Consider the following 25,788-nt stretch of genomic DNA (forward strand, 5'->3'; position numbering starts at 1 on the left):
TATCGAATAAATTCTATATTCTCTTAAAAAAAAACATAAATAGGTGGAACTTAATTAAACTAAAAAGTTTCTGCACAGCAAAAGAAATAATCAGCAAAGTAACAGACAACCCACAGAGTGGGAGAATATCTTCACACTCTGTACATCTGACAAAGGACTAATACACAGAATCTACAAGGAACTCAAACAAATTAACAAGAAAGAAAAATCGCATCAAAAAGTGGGCTAAGCACACGAATAGACAATTCTCAAAAGAAGATATGGAAATGACCAACAAACATATGAAAAAATGCTCAACATCACTAATGATCAGGGAAATGCAAATCAAAACCACAATGTGATACCACCTTACTCCTGCAAGAATGGCCATAATCAAAAAATAAAAAAAAAAACAGATGTTGTCAAGGATGCGGTGAAAAGGGAACACTTCTACACTGCTGGTGGAATTGTAAACTAGTATAACCACTATGGAAAACAGTGTGGAGAGTCTTTAAAGAACTAAAAGTAGAACTACCGTTTGATCCAGCAATCCTACTACTGGGTATCTACCCAGAGGACAAGAAGTCATTATTCAGAAAAGATACTTGCATATGCATGTTTTTAGCAGCACAATTTGAAATTACAAAAATATGGAACCAGCCCAGATGCCCATCAATCAATGAGTGGATAAAGAAATTGTGGTATATATATATATATATATATACCAGGGAATACTATTCAGCCATAAAAAGGAATGAAATAATGGCATTTGCAGCAACCTAGATGGAATTGGAGACCATTATTCTAAGTGACGTAGCCCAGGAATGGAAAACCAAACATCATATGTTCTCACTCATAAGTGGGAGCTAAGCTATGAGGACACAAAGGCATAAGAATGATACAGTGCCTTTCCTTTCGGCGGAGCATGGCGGCAGGATGGCCATGCAAATTTCCAAGAAGAAGTTTGTCACTGATAGCATCTTCTAAGCTGAACTGAATGAGTTTCTTACTCAGGAACTGGCTGAAGTTGGCTCCTCTGGAGTTGAGGTGCGAGTTACACCAGCCAAGAGAAATCATTACCTTAGTCACCAGAACACAGAATGTTCTTGGTGAGAAGGGCTGGGGGACTCGGGAACTGACTGCTGTAGTTCAGAAGAGGTTTGGCTTTCCAGAGGGCAGTGTAGAGCTTTATGCTGAAAAGGTGGCCGCTAGGGGCCTGTGTGCCATTGCCCAGGCAGAGTGTCTGCATTACAAACCCTAGGAGGGCTTGCCGTGCAGAGGGCCTGCTATGGTGTGTTGTGGTTCATCATGGAGAGTGGGGCTAAAGGCTGCGAGGTCGTGGTGTCTGGGAAACTCTGAGGACAGAGGGCTAAATCCATGAAGTTTGTGGATGGCCTGATGATCCACAGCAGAGACCCTGTTAACTACTACATTGACACTGCTGTGCGCCACGTTGCTCAGACAGGGTGTGCTGGGCATCAAGGTGAAGATCATGCTGCCCTGGGACCCAACTGGTAAAACTGGCCCTAAGAAGCCCCTGCCTGACCACGTGAGCATCATGGAACCCAAAGATGAGATACTGCCCACCACCCCCATCTCAGAGCAGAAGGGTGGGGAGCCAGAGCCACCTGCCGTGCCCCAAACAGTCCCCACAGCGTAACAGGGTCTCATTGGCAGCTGTATTCTGGAGTCTGGATGTTGCTCTGTAAAGACCTTTAATAAAATATTGTACAAAGACAAAGAAAAAAAAAGAATGATACAGTGGACTTTGGGGACTTGGGGGAAAGGGTGGAAGGGGGTGAGGAATAAAAGACTACAAATTGGGTACAGTATATACTGCTAAAAATGTCAGGTAAAAGTAAATGGTGAATCCATGTTCTAATCCCTAGAATCTGTGAATGTTACCTTATATAGCAAAAAAGGGCCAGCTTTATATATAATAACAATTGTATCCATCATTGTTAGTTAGCATATTTAAAAAATTAAAAAAGAAAAAGCATATGATAATTTCGACAGACGGAAAAACCGTTTGACAAAATCCAACATCATTCTTCATGAGAAAACCTAAACAACCTAGGAAAAGAAAGGAACTTTCTCAATTAGGACAAAGAGCACCTACAAAAGCTTACTAACGTTATACTTAATGATGAAAGACTAAATGCTTTCTTATCATCAGGAACAAGACATTTCAGTACATTCACATTGTACTGGAAGTTCTGTCCAGTACAATCAGGCAAGAAAAATAAAATTCATCCAGACTGGACATGAAGCAAAACTGCATGTATTCACAAACACATGATCATCTATGTAGAGAATCTGATGGAATCTACAAAAAAGTTACCAGGACTATTAAGATTAGCAAGGTTGCAGGATCCAATATCAATATGTAAAAGTCAGTTGTCTTTTTATATACTAGCAACAGACAATCAGAAATTAAAAAGCATTTCTGATAGCTCCAAAAATATAAACTACATAAGGATAAATTTGGCAAAAGTATGTAAAAGACTCATACACTAAAAATTACAACACATCATTGAGAGAAAGTAAAGAGTTAAATAAATGGAGAGGTATAGCTCTTTCATGGGTCCATTTTGTTAAGATTTTCCCCAAGTTCATTTATTGATTCAGTGCAATTCCAATTTTAAATAAACTTAACAAGCTGATTCTAAATTCATATGGAAATTCAAAAGGCATAGAATAGCCAAAAGAACTCTGATAAAGAAGGATAAAATGGGAGGGAAACTCTGATTCTAAGACTTTTTATAGAGCTACAATAATCAAAACAGTGTAGCATTGGTGTAAAAATATAAAAATCAATGGAACAGACCAGGGAATGCAGACATGGACCCATACATATATGGACAAGTGATTTTTGACAAAGATACAAAGGCAACAAAGTGGAAAAAGGATAACCTTCCCAACAAATGGTGCTGGAATCATTGCCCATTTTCAAAAAAATTAACTTTGATTTATACACTCCACTACATACAAAGTAAACTCAAAATGGATAGTATACCCAAAGATAAAGGCTAAAACCTTAAAACATCTAGAAGGAAACAGAAAATTGCTATGACTTTGGGTTAGGCAATAATTTCTTAGACATGTCACTAAAAGCATGATTCATTAGAGAAAATTTTGATAAATTTGACTTCATCAAAATTTAAAAATGCTCTTCTTTTTTTTGTTGTTTGTTTGTTTTGTTGTTGTTGTTGTTGTTGTTTTGAGACGGAGTCTCACTCTGTCACCATGCTGGAGGGCAGTGACACAATCTCAGCTCACTGCAGCCTTCACCTCCCGGGTTCAAGTGATTCTGCTGCCTCAGTCTCTCAAGTAGCTGGGACTACAGGCGCACGCCACAACACCAGGCTAATTTTTTTGTTGTTGTATTTTTAGTAGAGATGGGGTTTCACCATGTTGGCCAGGCTGGTCTTGAACTCCTGACCTCGTGATCCGCCCACCTCAACCTCCCAAAGTGCTGGGAGTACAGGTGTGAGCCACCTCACCCAGCCTAAAACTACTCTTCTAAAGACACTGTTAACAGATCAAAGACAAGCCATAGTCTGGAAGAACATATCTGCAAATCATGTATCTGCTAAAGAACTTCTATCCAGATGTAATGAACTCTCAAAACTCAGTCATAAGAAAACAAATAACCCAATAAAAATGGGCAAAGATTTTAGTAGAGATTCCACCAAGAAAATACATGTATGGCAAAAAAGCACATGAAATATATTCATGTCAGCTGGGCACAGTGGCTCATGCCTGTAATCCCAGCACTTTGGGAGGCCAAAGTGAGAGGATCACTTGGGTCCAGGAGTTCAAGACCAGACTGGCTAATACGGCCAAAACCTCATGTCTACTAAAAATACAAAAATTAGTCAATCATGGTGGCGCACACCTGTAATCCCAGCTACTTGGGAAGCTGAGGCATGAGAATCACTTGAACCAGGGAGGCAGAGGTTGCAGTGAGCTGAGATTGCGCCACTGCACTCCAGTCTTGGTGACAGATCGAGACTCTGTCTTAAAAGAAAAACAAGAAAGAAATACAGTCATGTCATTAAATGCAAATCAAAGCACTCATTATACTCCATTCAGTGGTGCTGCTTTGCTTGCCTAGCTCTCAGCAGAGTTCTCTCATGGCCTCTATGGAGGACATGACTTCCTCCAAAATAAACCAAGGACTCCATTTAGGTAGGCTTAGATTATAGCTATTTGCCCGCAGCTCTACACACAGAAGCACAGTGTCAATATATTCCACTGTTGCCTTGTTGCACACTTGGAAATACTTTTCACTTTCTTTCCTTAGGTATCTCCCTCCTTCAGGAGTTGGACTCATTCTTTTCAATTCTAGAAATACAGAAGATTTATTCCATGCTATTTCTCTGATAATTAAGCATGACAGACTCAGGCTTTTGGTTTATACAGAGTTGTTTCACATTATCTTCTATTTCTGGGTTTGACAACTTCTCTTTATCCCTTTAAAACAAAAGCCTGATATCTCTGAAAGAAAGAGTATAGATTTCAAAATGACAACTTACAAGTTATATTCTGGGGCATTTGTGTTTTGTCCATATAATGTTTAAAGTATTTTTTAAATTAATTGCCAAAATTGAAAAGGGAAGATATTCTGTAAAAATCTAGATTTCTATCTCCTCTTTAAAAACAAGAGTAGGCTGAGCATAGTGGCTCATGCCTACAATCCCAGCACTTTGGGAGGCTGAGGCGGGAAGATATTTTGAGGCCAGGAGTTCAAGACCAGCCTAGGCAACATAGCGAGACTCTTGTCTCTACAAAATATTAAAACAATTAGTCAGGTGTGGTGGCATGCACCTGCAGTCCTAGCTAACTCAGGAGGCTGAGATGAGAGGATTGCTTCAGCCCGCGAGTTTGAGGCTGCAGTGAGCTGTGATTGCACCACTACATTCCAGACTGAGTGACAGGGTGAGACTCTGTCTCTCAATAATAAAAATTTAAAAATAAGTAAGACAAGAAGATCTAATCATGGCTGCAGCATTCTCACATGGCAACATTTGGCAAGAGCTAAGTAGCAACTTCTTTTAGGCAGGGCCTAGGGGTGTATGCGCTTTGGTTTGTCTGAATCACCATTTAGCTGGCTTTGCTCATTTCACATACCTGCCTGACCCTTCTATAGGCATTTGAGTTTAGACCTCTGCGGTAGAATTTCATCTCCTCTCAGGGCCTATTTATCCTCTACAGTAGGCTGAGGAATGGCCCAAAGACATGCAAGTTCTAATCATGAGAACCTGTGACTGTTACCTTATATAGCAAAAGAGCCTTGCAGATGTGATTACATCTTGAGTTGCGGAGATTATTTTGGATTATCTGAGTGGGCCCTAAATGCAATCACAAGGGTACTTATAAGACAGGGGAGGCAGAGAGAGATTTGGTGACAGAAGAAGAAGAGTCAACCTGACAGTGGAAATGGGGAGAAAAGGTGGTGTGATGTGGGGCCAAGCCCCCTCAGGAATAAGAACAGCCTCCAGATGCTGGATGAGGCCAGGCAAAGGATTCTCCTCTCGAACTTCTAGAGGCTGCACATCCCTGCCAATACCTTGATTTCAGGCCAGTGAAGCTTATTTTGGACTTCTGACCTCCAGAAGAAAATAAATGTATGTGTTTTAAGCCACAGAATTTGTGCTGATTTGTTGCAGCAGCCACGGGAAGCTCATACAACCTCCCTGGATGGAAAAATAGGTTTGTGATGGTCCTGTAATGCTGTCACATATTTTTGCGTGTTAAGCTGTTTCTAGCTCAGGGTTTTTTGTCTTTTCTTTTCTTTTCTTTTCTTTTCTTTTCTTTTCTTTCTTTCTTTCTTTCTTTCTTTCTTTTTTTTTTTTTTTTTTTTTTCTTTTTTGAGACAGAGTCTAGCTCTGTCGCGGGCTGAAGTGCAGTGGCATGATTTTGACTCACTGCAACCTCCACCTCCTGGGCTCAAGAAATCCTCCCAGCTCAGTCTCCCATGTAGCTGGGATCACAGGCATGTGCCACCATGCCTAGCTAGTTTTTGTGTTTTTGTAGAGACAGAATTTCACCACGTTGCCCAGGCTGGTCATGAACTCCTGGGCTCAAGAGATTCACCTGCCTTAACCTCCCAAAGTGCTGGGGTTACAGGTGTGAACCACCACGCCTAGCCAGGAGTTTTGTTTTTAACATGTTACCCTCAGGATCATATTGGATTTACTCAGATAGAAGGATCAGTATAAGTGAACCACTGTGTAAGCAAATGGGAGAATATCTGAATGCTACTTTATATATTTGCTACTGTCTACTTTCCTTCTTCACCACTGGAACCTATAAAGGGAAAAACTGATAGAATAATTTTGAGTTGCTAGGAAAGAATCCCAAGTTTCTATATGGTTAGGTGGTTGGATAGTGTATAGATAATTAGATTACCTTTTTTTTTTTTTTTTTTGAGACGGAGTCTCACTCTGTCACCCAGGCTGGAGTGCAGTGGCCGGATCTCAGCTCACTGCAAGCTCCGCCTCCCGGGTTTACGCCATTCTCCTGCCTCAGCCTCCCGAGTAGCTGGGACTACAGACGCCCGCCACCTCGCCCGGCTAGTTTTTTGTATTTTTTAGTAGACACGGGGTTTCACCGTGTTAGCCAGGATGGTCTCTATCTCCTGACCTCGTGATCCGCCCGTCTCGGCCTCCCAAAGTGCTGGGATTACAGGCTTCAGCCACCACGCCCGGCCTTAGATTACCTATTTTTATCTACTAAAATCCTCTAGTGAATCTAACAAAATAATGGTCTAGAAAAGTCAGTTTTAGTCATAAAATTCAATTGTTTCTTCTTTCAGTTTGGAAAAGAGAAATAAACATTTAGAGGATTTAATTAGAAAGCCCAGAGAAAAAGCCAGAAAACCAAGGTAAGTTTCCCTCTCTTTTTTAAATTAATATCTTTAAAATATAGATAATACAGCTGGGTGTGGTGGCTCACACCTGTAATCCCAGCACTTTGGGAGGCCAAGGGGGGTAGATCACCTGAGGTCAAGAGTTTGAGACCAGCATGGCCAACATGGTGAAACCCCGTCTCTACTAAAAATACAAAAATTAGCTGGGCATGGTGGCACGTGCCTGTAATCCCAGCTACTAGGGGGCTGAGGCAGGAGAATCGCTTGAACCTGGGAGGTGGAGGTTGCAGTGAGCCAAGATTGTGCCACTGCACTCCAGCCTGGGCAACACAGTGGGACTCAGTCTCAAAAAAATAGATAGATAGATAGATAGATAGATAGATAGATAGATAGATAGATAGATAGATAGATAGATATTAAAAAAAAAAACTATTTCTTATCTCAATTTAAGGTAAACAAGATACATTGTATGAAAGTGCTTCATGTTTTGCCTAGCATAAAGTAGTTGCTTGATTAATTTTTTTTTTGTAGAACCTGAAATGGAAAGCCAGATTCCCTGCTCTCATGGAATGTACAGTCACTCTAAGGAAGAAACTATAAAGATTATGGGCTAAGATTTTTGTCTACAACGAAACTACTTGCCCTGCTCTGTATTTTATCACCAGATTTTCTTACACTAACATTAAGCCTTACAGTCTGCTATTTTAGAAGAGGCTCAATATCTGATGCTACAAGGTGTATGCACAAACCCTGTGGGGTTGATTAAGAACACAGCAGTATGGGCAGGGCACGGTGGCTCATGCCTGTAATCCTAGCACTTTGGGAGGCTGAGGCCGGTGAATCACTTGAGGTCAAGAGTTCAAGACCAAACCCCATCTCTACTAAAAATACAAAAATTAGCCAGGCATGGTGGTGGGCACCTGTAATCCCAGCTACTCGGGGGTGAGATGGGCAGAAGAGCTCTCAAAACCCTTTCCAGCCAAGAAGGACATTTGTTAGAAAACTCCAGACCTACATCAGCTTTCAGCCACCACCCTCTGTGAAGCCTGTGATGATTGGCCCAATTGATCTCGGTATATTCGGCATGCAAACAAGCTTCAGCTTACCTCTGCAGCCTCTCAAAATTATGGCATTGCTTTTGCCAGTTCTCTTCACTAGTGGAAATAGTGGGACATAAGGATATAAAAGCAAGTATCTTAACAGCCTCAGATGTTTTATTTTTGCCTCTAGTTCTTCATGACTTTCAAGTAAATTCATTAAGTTTTCAAGTCAGTCAGAATCGTATCTTAAGTAAATCTATGGGAATGTTAAATGTAGTGAGAGTGTGCCTCATTTTTTTTTATTTTATTTATTTTTTTATTTGAGATGAAGTCTCACTCTGTCACCCAGGCTGCAGTGCAATGGCACGATCTTAGCTAACTGCAGCCTCCGCCTCCCAGGTTCAAGTAATTCTGCTGCCTTAGCCTCCTGAGTAGCTGTGGTTACAGGCACATGCCACCATGCCCAGGTAATCTTTGTATTTTTGGTAGAGACAGGGTTTCACCATGTTGGCAGAGCTGGTCTTGAACTCCTGACCTCAAGTGATCCACCCACCTTGGCCTCCCAAAGTGCTGGGATTACAGGTGTGAGCCACCATACCCTGCCTCATTGTTTTTATTTAAATGAAGTGAGAATGATCCACATGTTATATACCAAAGAGCTTGATCTTAATCTCTGAGGGTCTCATAGTTCTATCTTAATTGACGATTTCTCCTTGAAAGTGGGGGGAAAATATGCTAAATAATGGCATACTTGCTCACCATGTTCACTATTTCAGTCCCCCCTTCCTCCTTTTTACATTATTTTCTTTCTGTTTCTTACAGATCGAAAAGTTTAGAAAATCATCCAAAGTCCATGACTATGGTAGGTCACCTTGATGATCATGATAAATAATCTTACATTTCCATGTAATTTGACAATAACACAAGATTTAATAGGAGTTCCTGAAGTCACATTTCCATACTGTGCAACCTAGCCTTCCCTTCCATCCTCAGACGAGGGTTCTTCCATCTCCTGTCATAGCTGGTGCTGTAATTGGAAGCCCCTCCCTCTAACCTTGTAGGGCCCCTTTACTCCATCCCCACTGCTACTGCTTCATTTCAAGCCCCTGTCATTTCTCATCTGACTTGTTGCACTCACTTCCTAATTATTGTTTCTGCCTTCAGTTTTGGTCCCCTTCATGCCATCCTCCATAGAGTAGACATATTTTGATCTTTCAAAAGCAAAATATTTTCATGCCCCTCCCTTGCATAAAGCCCTTCAGTGGTTCCCAATCACATTCTGGATCAAATCTGAGCTCCTTAGCATGGTGTATAAAGTTCCCTATGATCTGGCTCTGGCCCTCCTATCCAGTCTTACCATTCACTGCTTTCTCCTTCTCATCATGCATATCAGCCATGTCTAACCGATTGCAGCTTTCTAAACATGTGATTTTCTTTTCTTTTCTTTTCTTTTTAGTTAGCATATTAATTGTACATATTTATAGGATACAGGCTGGGCATGGTGGCTCACACCTGTAATCCCAGCACTTTGGGAGGCTGAGGCAGGTGGATCACTTGAGTTCAGGAGTTCAAGACCAGCCTGACCAACATGGTGAAACCTCGTCTCTATTAAAAATACAGAAAATTAGCCAGGTGTGGTGGCATGTGCCTGTAATCCCACTTACTTGGGCAGCTGAGGCAGGAGAATAGCTTGAATCCAAGAGGCAGAAGTTGCAGTGAGCCAAGATCTCACCACCACACTCCAGCCTAGGTGACAGAGAGAGACAACTTCTAAAAAAAAAAAAAATATATATATATATATATATACACACACACACACACACACACACACACACGATACAGAGTAGTATTTCCATGCATGTACACAACGTGTGATGATCAAATCAGTGTAATTAGCAAATCTATCACTCCAGACATTCATCAATTCTTTGTTTTGGGAGGATTCAAAATCCTCTCTTCTAGCTATTTGAAAATATCTAAAAAATTGCTGTTAACTCTCGTTACCCTGCAGTGCTATAGAACACTGGGACTTATTCCTCCTATCTAGCTGTAATTTTGTATCCAGTCACTAACTTCTCCCTATCCTCCCCTCACTACCTTTCTCAGCCTCTAATAACCATGGTTCTACTCCCTACCTTTATGCATGGTATGTTATTTCTGTGCTTTCCTTTTATTGCTCATGCAGCTTCTCCTACTTGGTATGTTCTTCTCCAGCTCCTTTTTTCTCACTTACTCAGTTCCCACCTCACAAACGCCTGTCATCTCAAGCTCTGCCTCCTCTCTGAAGCCTTTCCTGCTCTGTCTCCCAAAAGGAACTGACTTGCTTTCTCCCATGTGCCCACACTGTACCATTTGACATAATAGCACCTATGACACAGCATTACAGTTCTCTGCTTGCACGTCCTTTGACTTGACTAGAACTTTTGAGTACAGGAATTGTCTCATATTCATTTTGATATCCTCAACTACCGATCTCATAAAAGGTACTGAATAGGAGTGAATGTTAGACTTGGGACCCAGGACCAATGCTACACTTGCTGGCGTGATCCCAAACAGCAGACACAGCTGCTGCCACCTCTGTCCCGTTTCAGGACGTGGATATGTTCATAAATGCCGTGGCCTGTTTGTAACACAGCTTTGGGGATGAGGAGGCACTCAGTAGGGCATGCCTCCATATGCTGCCATTGAGACCCAGCTTTTCTCATAGTTGAATTAAGAGGGTGCCTTAATACTATCAATTCTTTTTTTTTTTTTTTTCTTTTGAGACAGAGTTTCACTCTTGTTGCCCAGGCTGGAGTGCAATGGTACGATCTTGGCTCACTGCAACCTCCACTTCCCAGGTTCAAGTGATTCTTCTGCCTCAGCCTCCCGAGTAGCTGGGATTACAGACATGCACCACCATGCCTGCCTAATTTTGTATTTTTGGTAGAGACAGGATTTCTCCATGTTGGTCAGGCTGGTCTCGAACTCCTGACCTCAGGTGATCCACCTGCCTCAGCCTCCCAAAGTGCTGGGGTTACAGGTGTAAGCCACAACACCCAGCCAATACTATCAATTCTTAACTATGCCATGCTGGTAAATCACTTTTGGATTATTCAGATTATTTTTTCTACATTCTGTCAACTGCCAACCAAACCAAGGAAGATGAAATTCAGTCCACCTTGTTCTTCATGGTGTTCCTTAGTGGGAAAAAGGCTGAAAGAAACAAACAAAAGTAACAGTTAAAATATAGTGTTGAAGACCAGGTGTGGTGGCTTGCACCTGTAATCCCAACACTTTGGGAAGCTGAGGTGGGTGGATCACTTGAGGTCAGGAGTTCGAGGCCAGCCTGGACAACATGGCAAAACCCCATCTCTATCAAAAATATAATCCCAGCACTTTGGGAGGCTGAGGTGGACAGATCACTTGAGGTCAGGAGTTCGAGACTAGCCTGGCCATCATGGTGAAACCCTGTCTCTACTAAAAATACAAAAATTAGCCGGGCATGGTGTTGAGCACCTCTAATCCCAGCTACTTGGGAGGCAGAGGCAGGAGAATCGCTTGAACTTGGGAGGCAGAGTGAGCCGAGATTGTACCACTGCACTCCAGCCTGGGTAACAGAGCAAGACTCTGTCTCAAAACAAACAAACAAAATATAGTGTTCATATTATCTGTGGAATTCACTTATCTATAGGCTTACTTTGCACCCCTTTTCCATATGTGATCAAAAATTGGCTGTTTAGGGGTTCTGTCACTGAATGTTAGTCTTTCCCCAAAACTTATAAAACATTTTTCCTTTCATTTTTAGATGCCAGCTGTTTTTAAAGAAAATAGAAATGATTTAGATTAAACAAGCCTGAGGATTAAACAGTAATCATTTTCGTCAACCACTCCAGGAAGAGTCACTACTACATATGCTAGCCAAATCAATCCATGCAGATGATATATTAAAATCTGTATAAATGGTAAAGTCTTACATTCCAAAAATGCGATTACTTCTAATGTCTTCCTGTGAATAATCAAATATATTCTATTTAACATAAACATACAGTGGGTTTTTTGTCAAATATTTTCACAGAATACCACTCCCATATTATCAGGCCTTTAATGATGCACAAAAATAGTCATGGATTTCACTTCAACTTTTTATTTCCTCTGCAAGACATCCTTTTTCTGTCCAGGCAGGCATATTCTTCATAATACCAACCAAATTTTAAAAGACACCAACTCTGAAATCCTTTGGAATTAAAACCCAGATAAAAAAGCCTGGGCGGCCAGGTGCAGTGGCTCATACCTGTAATCCCAGCACTTTGGGAGGCCGAGGCGAGCGGATCACAAGGTCAGGAAATCGAGACCATCCTGGCTAACCCCGTCTCCACTAAAAATACAAAAAATTAGACGGGCATGGTAGCGGGCGCCTGTAGTCCCAGCTACTTGGGAGGCTGAGGCAGGAGAATGGTGTGAACCCGGGAGGCGGAGCTTGCAGTGAGCGGAGATCTGGCCACTGCACTCCAGCCTGGGTGACAGAGTGAGACTCTGTCTCAAATAAAAAAGAAAAAAAGCCTGGGCAACATAGGAAGAGCTCATCTCTACTGAAAATCAGAAACATTAGCCAGGCATGCTGGCAAGCACTTGTCCCAGCTTACTGGGTGGCAGGGGAGGGGAGTGTGGTGTGGGGGTAAGGAGGTGGGGATGGGGAGTTGCTAAGGCAGGAGGATGGCCTGAGCCCAGGAGGATGCTGCAGTGCACCATGATCATACACCGCACTCTAGCCTAGGCAACAGAGTGAAACCCTGTCTCAAAACAAAGAGAAAAACCCAGATGAAAGGAAAGGACTGGCTCTTAACACGTAACCCTTATAATTTCCACTTTAACATAGTTTTGAGGAATTAGTTCTGAATTTAAACAAAGGAACCAGAGATAGCTGATTTTGTGAGATGCACTAGAAAAATAAATGTATTTAACATACATATTATCCTTTTGATAAATCCCAAACCAGACTGGAGGTATAGCTATTGATCAAAATATGCCTTACGACTGGGCACGGTGGCTCACGCCTGTAATCCCAGCACCTTGGGAGGTCAAGGCAGGTGGCTCACTTGAGGTCAGGAGTTCTAGACCAGCCTGGTCAACATGTTGAAACCCTGTCTGTACTAAAAAAAAATACAAAAATTAGCTGGGCATGGTGGTGAGTGCCTGTAGTCCCAGCTACTTGGGAGGCTGAGGCAGGAGAATTGCTTGAATCCGGGAGGCAGAGACTGCAGTGAACCAAGATCTCACCACTGCACTCTAGCCTGGGCAACAGAGTGAGACCCTGTCTCAATAAATAAATATTATATATATATATACACACACACACACACACACACACCCCTTAGGTGGAAGAGAAAAATTATTTTATCTCACTAAAGTTAGTTTCGTACTTAAATTAGATAAATACAAGGTGAAAATAAATGTAGAGTATATATCTGGTCCTGAAGGAAGTAGTGAATAAATAAAAGGTATTATTATTGTTGTCATTTTTATTGAGGAATTCTATAAGAGAGGTCTTATATGAATGTTGAAACAAAAATATTTAATTTTTCAAATCTAAAACTTAGAATGACAAATTAAACCATGAGAAATGCACAGTGGGTTGCAGCTCTAATAGTGTAGTTTCATTTTAGAAAGTGAAACATTGAAAGCTTTGGAAGTTACTCATATTTTAAAAAGAGATATTATTATTAGTTTCATGGAATCTTCTAGGGAAAATGAGAAAATATGATAGGAGAAGGATGGCTAATGCAGCCCCAGAAATCTGCACACAAATGTGATGAAACAGGTAGAAAGGAAGCACTAACACATTGCAAAGAGGACTGTGTGCATAAGTGGTGTATGCAATGTGTGTATTATGAGACACCTATGGGGTTTTACCTAGAGGTTGTCTGAGAATGAACGTGCCTGCCTTGGTGTGTGGCACAAGGATGTGGCATTTAAGCCCATCTTTCTTTCAATAAACATTTAATGACTTTCAATAAGCACTGGGACAGGCTCTGTGTCAGATGCCAAGGATACAAAGAAAAATGAAGATCCTAAGGAGGAGATAAATCAGTATTCTAGAACAATGTAAGATGTAATGGTGGGAGGAAATGGCTCTGGACTGTGTTGGAAAACCTCAGGGAAGATTTTACAGAAATGATGGCACTTGAGCCAGATGTTCACAGCCGATGAGGTATCTCAAGACAACAGGAGAGCAAGAGCACGCTCAGAGCATGGAGGCCTGAGATGCCGGTTACATTCCCTCAAGTACAGTTAATGTCCAAAACTCAAGCTCTTCAGAGGGTCAGAGATGAAGAAGATCATGAGGAGCATTCTGTGCTGTACTAAGAAATTTGAACTTAGCCAGGCACAGTGGTCACAACTGTAATTCCAACACTTTCGGAAGTTGAGGCAGGAAGATCACTTGAGCCCAGGAATTTGAGATCAGCCTGGGCAACATAGTGAGACCCTTATCTCTACAAAAAATTTTTAAAAATTAGCTGGACATGTTGGTGCACACCTGTAGTCCCAGCTACTCGGGAGGCTGAAGCAGGAGGATCCCTTGAGACCAGGAAGTCAAGGCTGGGAATGCTGCAGTGAGCTGGAATTGCACTCTGTACTGTAGCCTAGGCAACAGAGTGGGACCTTGTCTCAAAAAAAAAAAAAAAAAAAGGAAATAATTAATTTGAACTTTATTCTGATGAGAGACTCTGAAAGGTTTCAAGTAGAGAAGTGATGTGGTAGTGCATTTTTGAACGATTGCCCTAATAATGATAGAAAGGGTAGGTTGATGGTGGATGAAGCTAGAATCAGGACTACCAGTTAAACTACTGCTATGGTGCTACAGTCAAGAAAAACAGACTAGTAACTAAAATAGTGGCAGTGGAAATAAAGAGGAAGATGTGCATGCTGAGTGATTTCAAAGGTAAAACGGAAAGGATGGGGTTATTAGTTAGCTGTTGGAGTGGAGAGAGAAGGGTCTAGGAAGCCTAGCAGAGCTCTGATGAGTGATGTAGAGAAGACAAGAGGGATAGCTGGTTTGTAGGGAGAGATACCCTGAGTTTGAGGTAGCTGTGAAGCATCTGAGTGGAGGTATTTAATAAGCAGTTATGTATATGCTGAGAAGGCTCCAGAGAGCAGGGATCATTGATAAAGCAAGGTGTCAGAGGAGAAAAGAGGGACTAGGCTCCACAGCACAGCCTAGGGACAGGGACATCTCTTCCTTTGAAATCAGGACAGGCATGTTCAGGGCAAACATAAGCCATGGCGTGGTAAGTTCAGGGAGCTAACGGCTGGGAGTGTCACTCTCTTCTTGTAGTAGGGGAATAAAAGAGAGAAGTGAAAGTTGGAAATAGCCACAGCTTCTGCCTTCACAGAGTAAACTGTTGGATCTCACCACAGGAGATTGAGTGGGGACGCAGTTTCCTCCCCCATCTGTGGACTTACACACTTTCCTCTTTTCTTCTCTGGTCTGTTTGATCTCTTGTCCCCTTGACTCTGGCCCATCCCATCTCCTTGAGGATTTGCTCCGTCACTCATTTATATCTTCTCACACCTTACTTTATAACTCTTCATTGAACCCTACTCTAGCCTTTAAAAAAGCCCTTCCTGCAACCCTTTTCTTTTCTAAAGCTATCATGGTTCCTCTCTTTTCACTCCCCATTATAAACCTTCCAAAAGATTGTTATTTGCAGTTTGCAAGGCACTTTCATGTACTATCCTAAGTAGGTTATCTGAACTCATAGTGTTTCTGATAACTATTGTCCGATATCTCCAGTCTTCATAACTCTGATTTTTAAAGGCTATATGCTATTTCATGGATACATGTCATAATTCACTTAAATCTATTTTATGGACAGGTTTTCAAATCCTTACTCCATAGTCAATGTTCATTGCCTTCCGTGCTCTAGGCCCAAACTTCTGTGCCTTTCCCCATATTGTTTCCTTTTTTGGGAATGCATTTTCCTTGCCCACTAAATGTCCTCCTTTCTTCACATCCACCATGCAGTACCTCATATTTAAAACATTTGTACCCTTTGAGGTCTAATTCAGATATCACCCTCATCCTCATCTGAAATGCCTCTTTCCTCTGTTTTATCTGACTTTTTAATGGCACTTAGCACATTCTTCCCTAAATTATAGTGCAGGGGAGATAGTATGGAATAGGAAAAAGAGCACTCGACAGGGAATCATAAGATTCAGATTCAAGCCCTGGCTCCTCCATAACATCTGTTTTAGGAAATCAAGTTCATAGTAACTCTAGTTTAAGAACAGTTACAGGACTGTGCTAATATTGTTTGAGGATATAAATGTTTTCTATATTATGTTCTGTCTTTCAAAGATTGTTAACATTTGCCTATATAAATGCAACTCTTGGTAAGAGTGAGCCACATATATAATTCAAATCTAGTAGATTCAGTCTGAAAAAAAACTGCGAAGGACTTTGGGAATTAGTATGAATTATGATTGCACCTTAGGGGTAAGTTGTGAAACTGGACAAAGATCATCCTGTATTTAGCAAGGTTAAGCGTGCATGAAGAACAGTTAGAATATATTTTTATAAAAGTCTAGTGAGCACAATATGGTAAAAATTCAACACTATAATACAGTGGAGGATTCTTATAAATGGGGCCAAGGACCGAAGAAGGTGCTGGGAGAAGAGTTTCCAATTTTCAAAATTTCACAGCAAAGCTACTCCACTGGGCATGTCTTCACTGTCTTCACTTGTTTGATGGGAGGATTTGATCAGCCCTAATGAAAGAGTGTTGGTAACTGGAAGAAGAGGCATAAAAACCATAGTACATAAGTACACAAGTTATTATAACTAATATATTTCATACGCTCTTCCCTTTATTGAGGGATGATTTATGTGCTGTAAAATTCAACTATTTTAAGTATACAATTCAGTGATTTTTAGCAAATTTATAGAGTCATGCAATAATCACCACAACCTAGTTTTAGAATATTTCCATCACCCGTGCCCCCAAATTTCCTCCATCCTATTCGCAGTCCGTCACTGCTCCCACCCCATGTTTCTCAAGGATTCCGATCAACCTTCTTCCTGGGGAACATGCAAGAGAAGGGTTAGTAGGACAAACTGCGATCAACTCCTGTGTTTGAGCTTGAGGCATCGGGGCTACTACCTGGAAAAGTTTTCGTATTCTGCTGTCATCTCCCATGAACTATCTAGTTTTTGCAGGGACGAGCTGGCAGATTAAACCAGGATTTAACACCGACCACCACCCTTTTGAAGGTGACACACACCTCTACCATTCCCCGTTGATGCGATTGGGTTGTATTTTTACTTTTTAATTTTGGCTGGGGAGGGGAGTAGTGGTGGCAATTTCAGAAGCTTCCCGCTTCACCTTTCATACTCTTATTGGTTCTTACCCCACAGACCAGGGAACTAATGTGAGGGTTCGTTCAACCACCAAGTATGTCCATTTATCCTATCTGCACTTGGGGACCAGCTTTGAATGGATCTGATGACTGAAAAACCCACTGTTAGCTGGATCTGGGCTGGGGCTCTACTTATTACCTGGCTCCAAATGCTCCTACTCTAAAAGGGGCTGTGTTGGCACTTTGGGTCCTAGATAAAATGTCAGTTCCAACCTGTGCCTAACAATCCTCAAAAGGTCTGCAGGTTCCACCTTCCTCAATATATGATGATTGTGTGTCAATGACCATAGGTTCCTTTGAGGAAGGATGAGATATTCAGTACTGAATGGCAGTTGTGGTGGTGCTTCAGGGCTCTTTGTCATAGGAGCCTGACTTCTGCTTCAGTTCTGGGATTGATAATTGGATAATTGGGTCAGGCCCAGTGGAGAAAGGGGATCTGTCTAAATTGGTTCCTGCTGCTGCAACAAAATACCTGAGACTGGGTAACTTATAAAGAACAGAAATTTAGGCCAGGTGCAGTGGCTCACGCCAGCACTTTGGGAGGCCAAAGCAAGCAGATCACGAGGTCAAGAGATCGAGACGATCCTGGCCAACATGATGAAACTCCATCTCTACTAAAAATACAAAAATTAGCTGGGCATAGTGGCGCATGCCTGTAGTCCCAGCTACACAGGAGGCTGAGGCAGGAGAATCACTTGAAGCCGGGAGGCAGAGGTTGCAGTGAGCCAAGATTGAGCCACTGCATTCCAGCCTAGCTATAGAGTGAGACTCCGTCTCAAAACAAACAAACAAAAAGAACAGAAATTTATTTCTCACAGTCTCAGAGGTTAGAAATCTGAGACCGAGGTGCCAGTAGGTTCAGAGTCTGGTAAAGGCAGCTCTCTGCTTCCAAGATGGTGCCTTATTGCTGTGGCCACCAGAGGTGATGGATGCTGTGTCCTCACATGGCAGCAAGAATGGCAGGCCGGGTGCAGTAGCTCGTGCCTGTAATCCCAGCACTTCAGGAGGCTGAGGTGGGTGGATCACTTGAAGTCAGGAGTTCAAGACCAGCATGGCCAACATGGTGAAACCTTGTCTCTACTAAAAATACAAAAATTAGCTGGCTATGGTGGCGCATGCCTGTAATTCCAGTTACTCAGGAGGCTGAGGCACAAGAATCACTTGAACCTGGGAGGCGGAGGTTGCAATGAGCTGAGATTGTACCACTGTACTCCAGCCTGGTCGGCAGAGTGAGACTCTGTCTCAAAAAATAATATAATAAAAAATAAAAAGAATGACAAAAAGGGCCTAGCTAGTTCTCTCCAGACCTTTTATGTGGTTGCTAACCTCATTCATGAGGGCTCTGACTTCAAGACAATCACCTCCGAAAGGCTCCTCCTCTTAATGTTATCACATTGGGCTCTAAATTTCAACATGTGAGTTTTAGGGGACACATTCAGACCACAGCAGTATCAAAACTTTTTATTGGGGTGACTGCCCTCAGCCTCCTGGTTTTTCTTGATTTCATTTTTTCTTTTTTTTTTTTAGATGGAGTGTCGCTCTGTCGCCCAGGCTGGACTGCAGTGGCGTGACCTCGGCTCACTGGAACCTCCACCTCCTAGGTTCAAGTGATTCTCCTGCCTCAGCCTCCTGAGTAGCTGGGGCTACAGGCACGCACCACCACGCCCCGCTAATTTTTGTATTTTTAGTAGAGACGAGGTTTCACCATGTTGGCCAGAATGGTCTCAATCTCCTGACCTCGTGATCCACCTGCCTTGGCCTCCCAAAGTGCTGAGATTACAGACGTGAGCCACTGCGTCCGGCCTCTTGATTTATTTAATTGTATAAACTAAGCAATGCTGTCATTGGGTGCCCATTTGTCTTGCCTCTAGGAAGGTGTTTTATCAGGTGTTATCACAGCTCTCTACAGGTTACTCCCCTTGCCCATTCCCCAGCCCCTCTCCCCTATTCTGACCCTGCAGCTCATTGTGAGCAGTGTGCCCACATTGTTGCTGGCCATTAGGTGACGCCATCTGGCCTCCATTCCCATCCTCACTCCCACTGCTATCAGTGCAGTTCCATAACAGCATCTCTTGCCCTGAGCCCAGACCTCCAGAGCTGATCAATGGTCTTCTCAGCCCCTGTCACCAGGTGCATTTCTCATCGCTTGGGTAAATGGAGTGTCCTCTAAGGCCTCTTACAGAATATAAGCAGGTGAGTTTCCCAGTCTTATGTAGTACAGTTATCCCTCAGTATCCAAGGGGGACTGGTTCCAAGACCCCCAATGTATACCCAAATCTGCAGGTTCTCAAGTTCCTTAAAATGACATACTGTTTGGCGGGGCACGGTGGCTCATGCTTGTAATCCCAGCACTTTAGGAGGCCGAGATGGGTGGATCACAAGGTCAGGAGATCGAGACCATCCTGGCTAACACAGTGAAACCCCGTCTCTACTAAAAATATAAAAATTAGCCTGGTGTGGTGGCGGGTGCCTGTAGTCCCAGCTACTCGGGAGGCTGAGGCAGGAGAATGGTGTGAAACCAGGAGGCGGAGCTTGCAGTGAGCCAAGATGGGGCCAGTGCACTCCAGCCTGAGTGACAGCGAGGTTCCATCTCAAAAAAAAAAAAAAAATGACATACTATTTGCACATAACCTACACACACCCTTCCATATACTTTAAATCATCTCTAGATTACTTATAATACCTAACATAGCATCAATGCTATGTAAATTGTGACACTATATTTTTTGTATCTTTATTGATTTTTATTTGTTTTCCCATATTTTTGATCTGCAGTCGGTTGAATCCAAGAATACAGAACCTGTAGACACAGAGAGTAGACGGTGTGCCCATTGTAGAAGGCCTATATTTAGATGCCGAGCAGAGGAGGAGGAGGGGTTGCTGAGGTGGAAGGAAAACCAGCAGCGCATGGATGTCGTTGAGCCTAGAGAAACAACTGCTCAAGAATGAGAGGAGGAAAGGCTCACATGAGGGCCATTAGACCTAACAAATTTTAGTGAAGTGTTACAAATAAGAACACAGTTGGAATAGGCTGCGAAGAAAATGGAGGGGTAAAATACTGATGCTTTACTGTGTCAGGGAGCAGAGAAATTAGACTATTGCTGAAGGGGAACCGAGGCCAGAGAGTTTGTTTTTTTAAGACAGGGAATATTATATTTGTATGTTGATGTTCAAATAATGAATTAGAGAACTAGAAATGTATTGTGAGGGAGAAAAGAGGGGGTTATTTTCAGAATCACATGTCCTTGAGCAGGAGATGGGATCTAAACCACAAATGGTGGTTGGCCTTTGATGGGCCTCTAAACGTCGTTTTATTGTAACTGAAAGGACTGATGGCTAACACCTGTAATCCCAGCACTTTGGGAGGCCAAGGTGGGAGGATTGCTAGAGGCCAGGAGTTGGAGACCAGCCTGGACAACATAGCAAGACCCCGCCTCTAAAAAAAAAAAAATTAACTGGGCATGGTGGTGTGCCTGTAGTCTTAGCTGCTTGGGAGGCTGAGGCAGGACAATTTACTTGAACCCAGGAGTTCAAGGTTACAATGAGCTATGATTGTTTTACTGCACTCCAGCCTGGGAGACAGAGCCAGACCCTATCTCCAAAAAAAAAAAAAAAAAAAAAAGAAAGAAAAAAAAAGAAAAAAAGCACAGCCTGAGCATAAGGATGAAAGTGGGGGATTTTGTGGTGAGTGATCAGGTAGTTATGACTTCATCTGTTCTTTTCTATGAAGTATGTGCTGGGGAAGGACTGGAGGCCTTCCTAAGTGAGGAGGTGGGCTGGAGAGCCAGCACTCCCTTTAAAGTCATTCTTATTTCTTGTTTCCTTTCCCATGAGTACCCTCTTTTCATAAGGATTATAAAGGAATTTTTTTCCTTGGAGGTATAGTACACAAAAGCCAATTTTTTTTTTTTCCCTTGCTACATGAAAGAATGCTTAAGCCTTTGCTTATCTATAATAAATGTAACGTTTTTAGGGTTTTTTGCTCAATGTTTTTTCATTTCTTATTAGGTTTACAATCAAACCTGGGTTCAAACTTATGGAGGAAAGATGTGACTTGTAACAACACTGTACCTTCATTGATTTAACAAATACTGAGTTCACACTGGATATCAGGCACCCTTCTATAACATTAAGACCCAAACTCCCTGGCCACAAGATGTTCACATCCAACGGGAGACAGGCTGAACTATATTGTGAGAAAAGATAATCAGTGCTATGAACAAGAGAACAGAGGAAAATGCAGAATGTGGGGGCAGGAGGGTTGGAATTTTAAAGCAGAGCTCAAGGTAAGCCTCACTGAGGTGACAATTAAGCAAAGATTTAAAAGGACATGAGCGGCTGGGTGTGGTGTCTCACACATGTAATCCCAGCACTTTGGGAGGCCAAGGGGGGGTGGATCACTTGAGGTTAGGAGTTCCAGACCAGCTTAACATGGTAAAACGTCGTCTGCTGAAAATACAAAAATTAACCGGGCGTGGTGATGGGTACCTGTAATCCCAGCTACTCTGGAAGCTGAGGCAGGAGAATCGCTTGAACCCAGAAGACAGAGATTGCCATGAGCCAAGATCGTGCCACTGCACTCCAACGTGGGTGACAGAGCAAGACTCCCATCTCAAAAAAATAAACATGAGGGAAGTTTCTTGGCCACAGTTACTTCGTGGGGGCATAAAACAACACAGGAGTACTTACATTTGTGTAAGTACTTAAGAGAAATTATAAGTAATCAAAGAGAAAGAATGCTCTGCTCAAATGGCAGATGTGGAAAATCAACTACAGGATTTGTCTGAGTTCTATTGCATCTGGAATTAGTGGGTTCTTGGTCTCACTGACTTCAAGAATAAAGCCACAGACCCTCAGGCTGAGTGTTCTACAGTTCTCAAAAATGGTAATCCAGAGTTTATGCATTTCAGATGTGTTCATAGTTTCACTCCTGGTGGGCACAAGGGCTCCATAGCCTCACGAGTAAAGCTGCAGACTTTCACGTTATCACAGCTCAAACGCAGCCTGGAAACACACATGACGCAAGTCAGAAAACCCAAACACGTCACCGCTGTGGAGCTCCAGCAGCCTGCTTTTATTCCCTTATCTGACCCCACCCACATCCTGCTGATTGGTCCACTTTACAGAGAGCTGATTGGTCTATTTTACAGAGCGCTGATTGGTCCATTTTACAGAGAGCTGATTGGTCTCTTTTGACAGAGTGCCGATTGGTGTGTTTACAATCCTTGAGCTAGATTCAGAGTGCTAGATGGAAAAGTTCTCCAAGTCCCCACTAGGTTAGCTAGATACTGAATGCCAATTGGTGTATTTACAAACCTTGAGCTAGACACAGAGTACTGATTGGTGTATTTACAAACCCTGAGCTAGACACAGAGTGCTGATTGGTGTATTTACAATCCCCTAGCTAGACATAAAGGTTCTCCAAGGCCCCACAGGAGTCAGGAGACCAGCTGGCTTCAGCTAGTGGATCCTGCATCAGGGCTGCAGGCAGAGTTGCGCGCCAGTCGCGACCCGCGGCAGCGCTTCTCAGCACTTGGGCGGTCGATGGGACTAGGCGCCAAGGAGCAGGGGGCGGCGCCCGTCAGGGAGACTCGGGCGGTGCAGGAGCCCACCGTAGAGGGGGTCTCGGACACGGCGGGCTGCAGGTCCCGAACCCTGCCCCCGGGGAGGCGGCTGAGTCCTGGGGAGAATTTGAGCGTGGTGCATGCGGGCCGGCAGTGCTGGGGGACCTGGCGCAACCTCCGCAGCTGCTGACCCAGGTGCTAAGCTCCTCACTGCCCTGGGCGGCGGCGCCCCACTGCCGCTCCGTGTGCGGGGCCCACTAAGCCCGCGCCCGCCGGAACTCGCGCTGGCCAGTGAGCGCCGCGCGCAGTCCCGGTTCCCGACTGCGCCTCTCCCTCCACACCTCCACGCAAGCAGAGGGAGGAGGCTCCGGCCTCGGCCAGCCCAGAGAGGGACTCCCACAGTGCCGTGGCGTGCTGAAGGGCTCCTCAAGCGCCGCCAGAGTGGACGCCGAGGCGGAGGAGGCGCCGAGAGCAAGGGCTGCTAGCACGTTGTCACCTCTCACTATGAAGGAGAGTCACCAGGATATGGACTATCCCCTGAAAATAAATCCCTTCAAAGAGATTAGTGTAGACATGGGGAAAGATTTGGAAAGAGTTAAATTAGTAGGTGGAATTCATAATTCCATAAATTAAGGATTGGAACCAATTAGGGCAGAGAGCTCTGGGTGGACACCAAGGAAAAGCTGCTGCTTATAGGGAGAATGTGGATCACAGTGATGCAGAATTGGTGAGCACACTGGTCAGGGCTAGCCCCTTACGTCCTTGGTCACAGCTGCCTGTTTTTGTGTGTGTGTGTTTTTTGAAACGGAGTCTCGCTCTGTCGCCCAGGCTGGAGTGCAGTGGCGCAACCTCGACTCACTGCAAACTCCGCCTCCCGGGTTCACGCCATTTTCCTGCCTCAGCCTCCCGAGTAGCTGGGACTACAGGTGTCCGCCACCGCGCCTGGCTGATTTTTTTGTATTTTTTTAAGTAGAGACGGGTTTTCACTGTGTTAGCCAAGATGGTCTGGATCTCCTGACCTCATGATCCACCCGCCTCGGCCTTCCAAAGTTCTGGGATTATAGGTGTGAGCCACTGCACCCAGCACAGCTGTCGTTTTTAAATACTAATTGGACAGTCACACAGGTCTGTTTTCCGTTTACATGTTCTTATTTTGCCTAAATTCATCACATCAGTAATATCTAGAGTAGGCACACTTTATTTTTCCTGCTGCACCAGTTGTAGCTGGTTGTGTAAAATTCAAGTCCCAAATAAAATCTGTTAGTAATCGATTGATGACATCATCGTTGGAGTGGAAGTCCCAGGTTAAGCCTACACTAAATTATCCTTACATGTTCAGGCTACGTCTAAACATCTGAGAACCCGTGAGACAGATCTACTAGGAATCTCTTTACCGTAAAGAATGAGACGTTGTCCCCTTCCGTAATCAGTCCTCTGAATGAGGAAAGCAAGCCAGTAAGACACGGTGGTGCCATGATGGAGAGCAGCTGTGATTTTGAGTACAGCATGAGGTCTGTAACTTCACCATCGATTACAGTCCCCATCAATTTGTTTCTGGTGTTAGGAGAGAGTAGCAAGTTAAAGATGTATTTGTCAAAACACCTGTCAGACGTCAACAACTTCAGAGCAGGTCGCATTTGAAACTCATGAAACGGTGCCTCAAAGTACGGGAGGGAGATTATTCTGAGTCAGTGGAGAACTCAGCAAGGTTCAGTCATCTCAAAACAGGGTCAGCAGCCCTGGTAGTCCTGACATAGAGTGGCAGCATTGGTAGCATGCACAGGAGCAGAGGCAGCAACAAAGTGAGAGGAGGCCCTCCACTTCTGCTGGGCGCCCTAGTAGCAGCAGCAACACAGCAGTGGTGCCACTGGTGGCCTGGCAGAGTGGAATTGGGTTGATTCAGCCCAGCACCTTCAGGCTGTGACTTTAGCAGACAGAAGTAGGTAGTGGTGGCAGTGGCTCCCAACTGCATTTACAGCCCCAGGACAAGGAGACCTGAAGCAGAAACAATGCCGGAGTAGAACAGCAGATGTCCTAGACCAGTAGTGTATGGAATCTGGAAACAGATAGCCTTGATCAAATCTTGCATCTGCCATTTGCTAGCTTTTTGAAGCCTTGAGTAAATTACTAACCTCTCTGGGTCTGTTTTCTCCTCAGTAAATAATATCCAGCTCATAGAGATGTTTAGAAAATTAAATGAAAAAGCACAGTTTAAGGAGGTGACACAATAGTAAGCACATGATTTATTTCCTCATCTTTATGACATCTCACACTGGTCCAGTCCAAGATTACCTAATATTCAGATTAATTTCATGAACTGCTATATTACTCCAGCAACTCAAATCCAAAATAGATGAGAAAGGAACTAAAGAAAATTGGACAGCCATTGCTGGACCTATTGTGTAGTTACAAATGCTGACTACATACCAGGCACTGTTTAGGTGACTTTAGGAATGTCACATACAAATCCAGACTTATAATTCTGGAATGTCACATACAAATTTAAGAATTGCTGACCAGGCGCAGTGGCTCACGCCTGTAATGCCAGCACTTTGAGAGGCCCAGGCGGGTGGATCACCTGAGGTCAGGAGTTCAAGATTAGTCTGGCCAACATGGTGAAACCCCATCTCTAGTAAAAATATAAAAATATAAAAATTAGCCGGGCATGGTGGCGCATGCCTGCAGTCCCAGCTGCTTAGGAGGCTGAGGCAGGAGAATCGCTTGAACCCAGCAGGTGGAGGTTGCAATGAACCAAGATTGCACCACTGAACTCGAGCCTGGGCGACAGAGCAAGACTTCGTCTCAAAAAAATAAAAATAATAATTTTAAGAATTGTCATTACTTAACCATGGGAGAGGGTGTGGGCAGACAAAGATTTTCCACTGTGTATTTTCATGGTTTTGCCTTTGAACGATGTCCTCTCTTCCAAAAATTT

The 25,788-nt window shown here is 43.4% G+C and overlaps 1 protein-coding gene and 1 pseudogene across 1 annotated transcript in view; both read left to right on the forward strand.

The window, feature by feature from the left end:
- The window catches only part of LOC105487384 (cancer antigen 1), a 61,460-nt gene extending 49,546 nt beyond the window's left edge, over positions 1-11,914 (forward strand). Inside the window, exons 12-14 of the mRNA XM_071097674.1 lie at positions 6,800-6,868; positions 8,716-8,755; positions 11,681-11,914. Coding sequence (XP_070953775.1) covers positions 6,800-6,868; positions 8,716-8,755; positions 11,681-11,722 — 151 coding nt within the window. The 3' untranslated portion in view covers positions 11,723-11,914. The remainder of the gene's footprint in view (positions 1-6,799; positions 6,869-8,715; positions 8,756-11,680) is intronic.
- On the forward strand, positions 83-1,654 carry LOC105487382 (small ribosomal subunit protein uS3 pseudogene; annotated as a pseudogene).
- Positions 11,915-25,788: the final 13,874 nt, after the last annotated feature.

This window comes from Macaca nemestrina, chromosome 5 (genome assembly GCF_043159975.1).
Source record: "Macaca nemestrina isolate mMacNem1 chromosome 5, mMacNem.hap1, whole genome shotgun sequence".
Classification (NCBI taxonomy): Eukaryota; Metazoa; Chordata; class Mammalia; order Primates; family Cercopithecidae; genus Macaca; species Macaca nemestrina.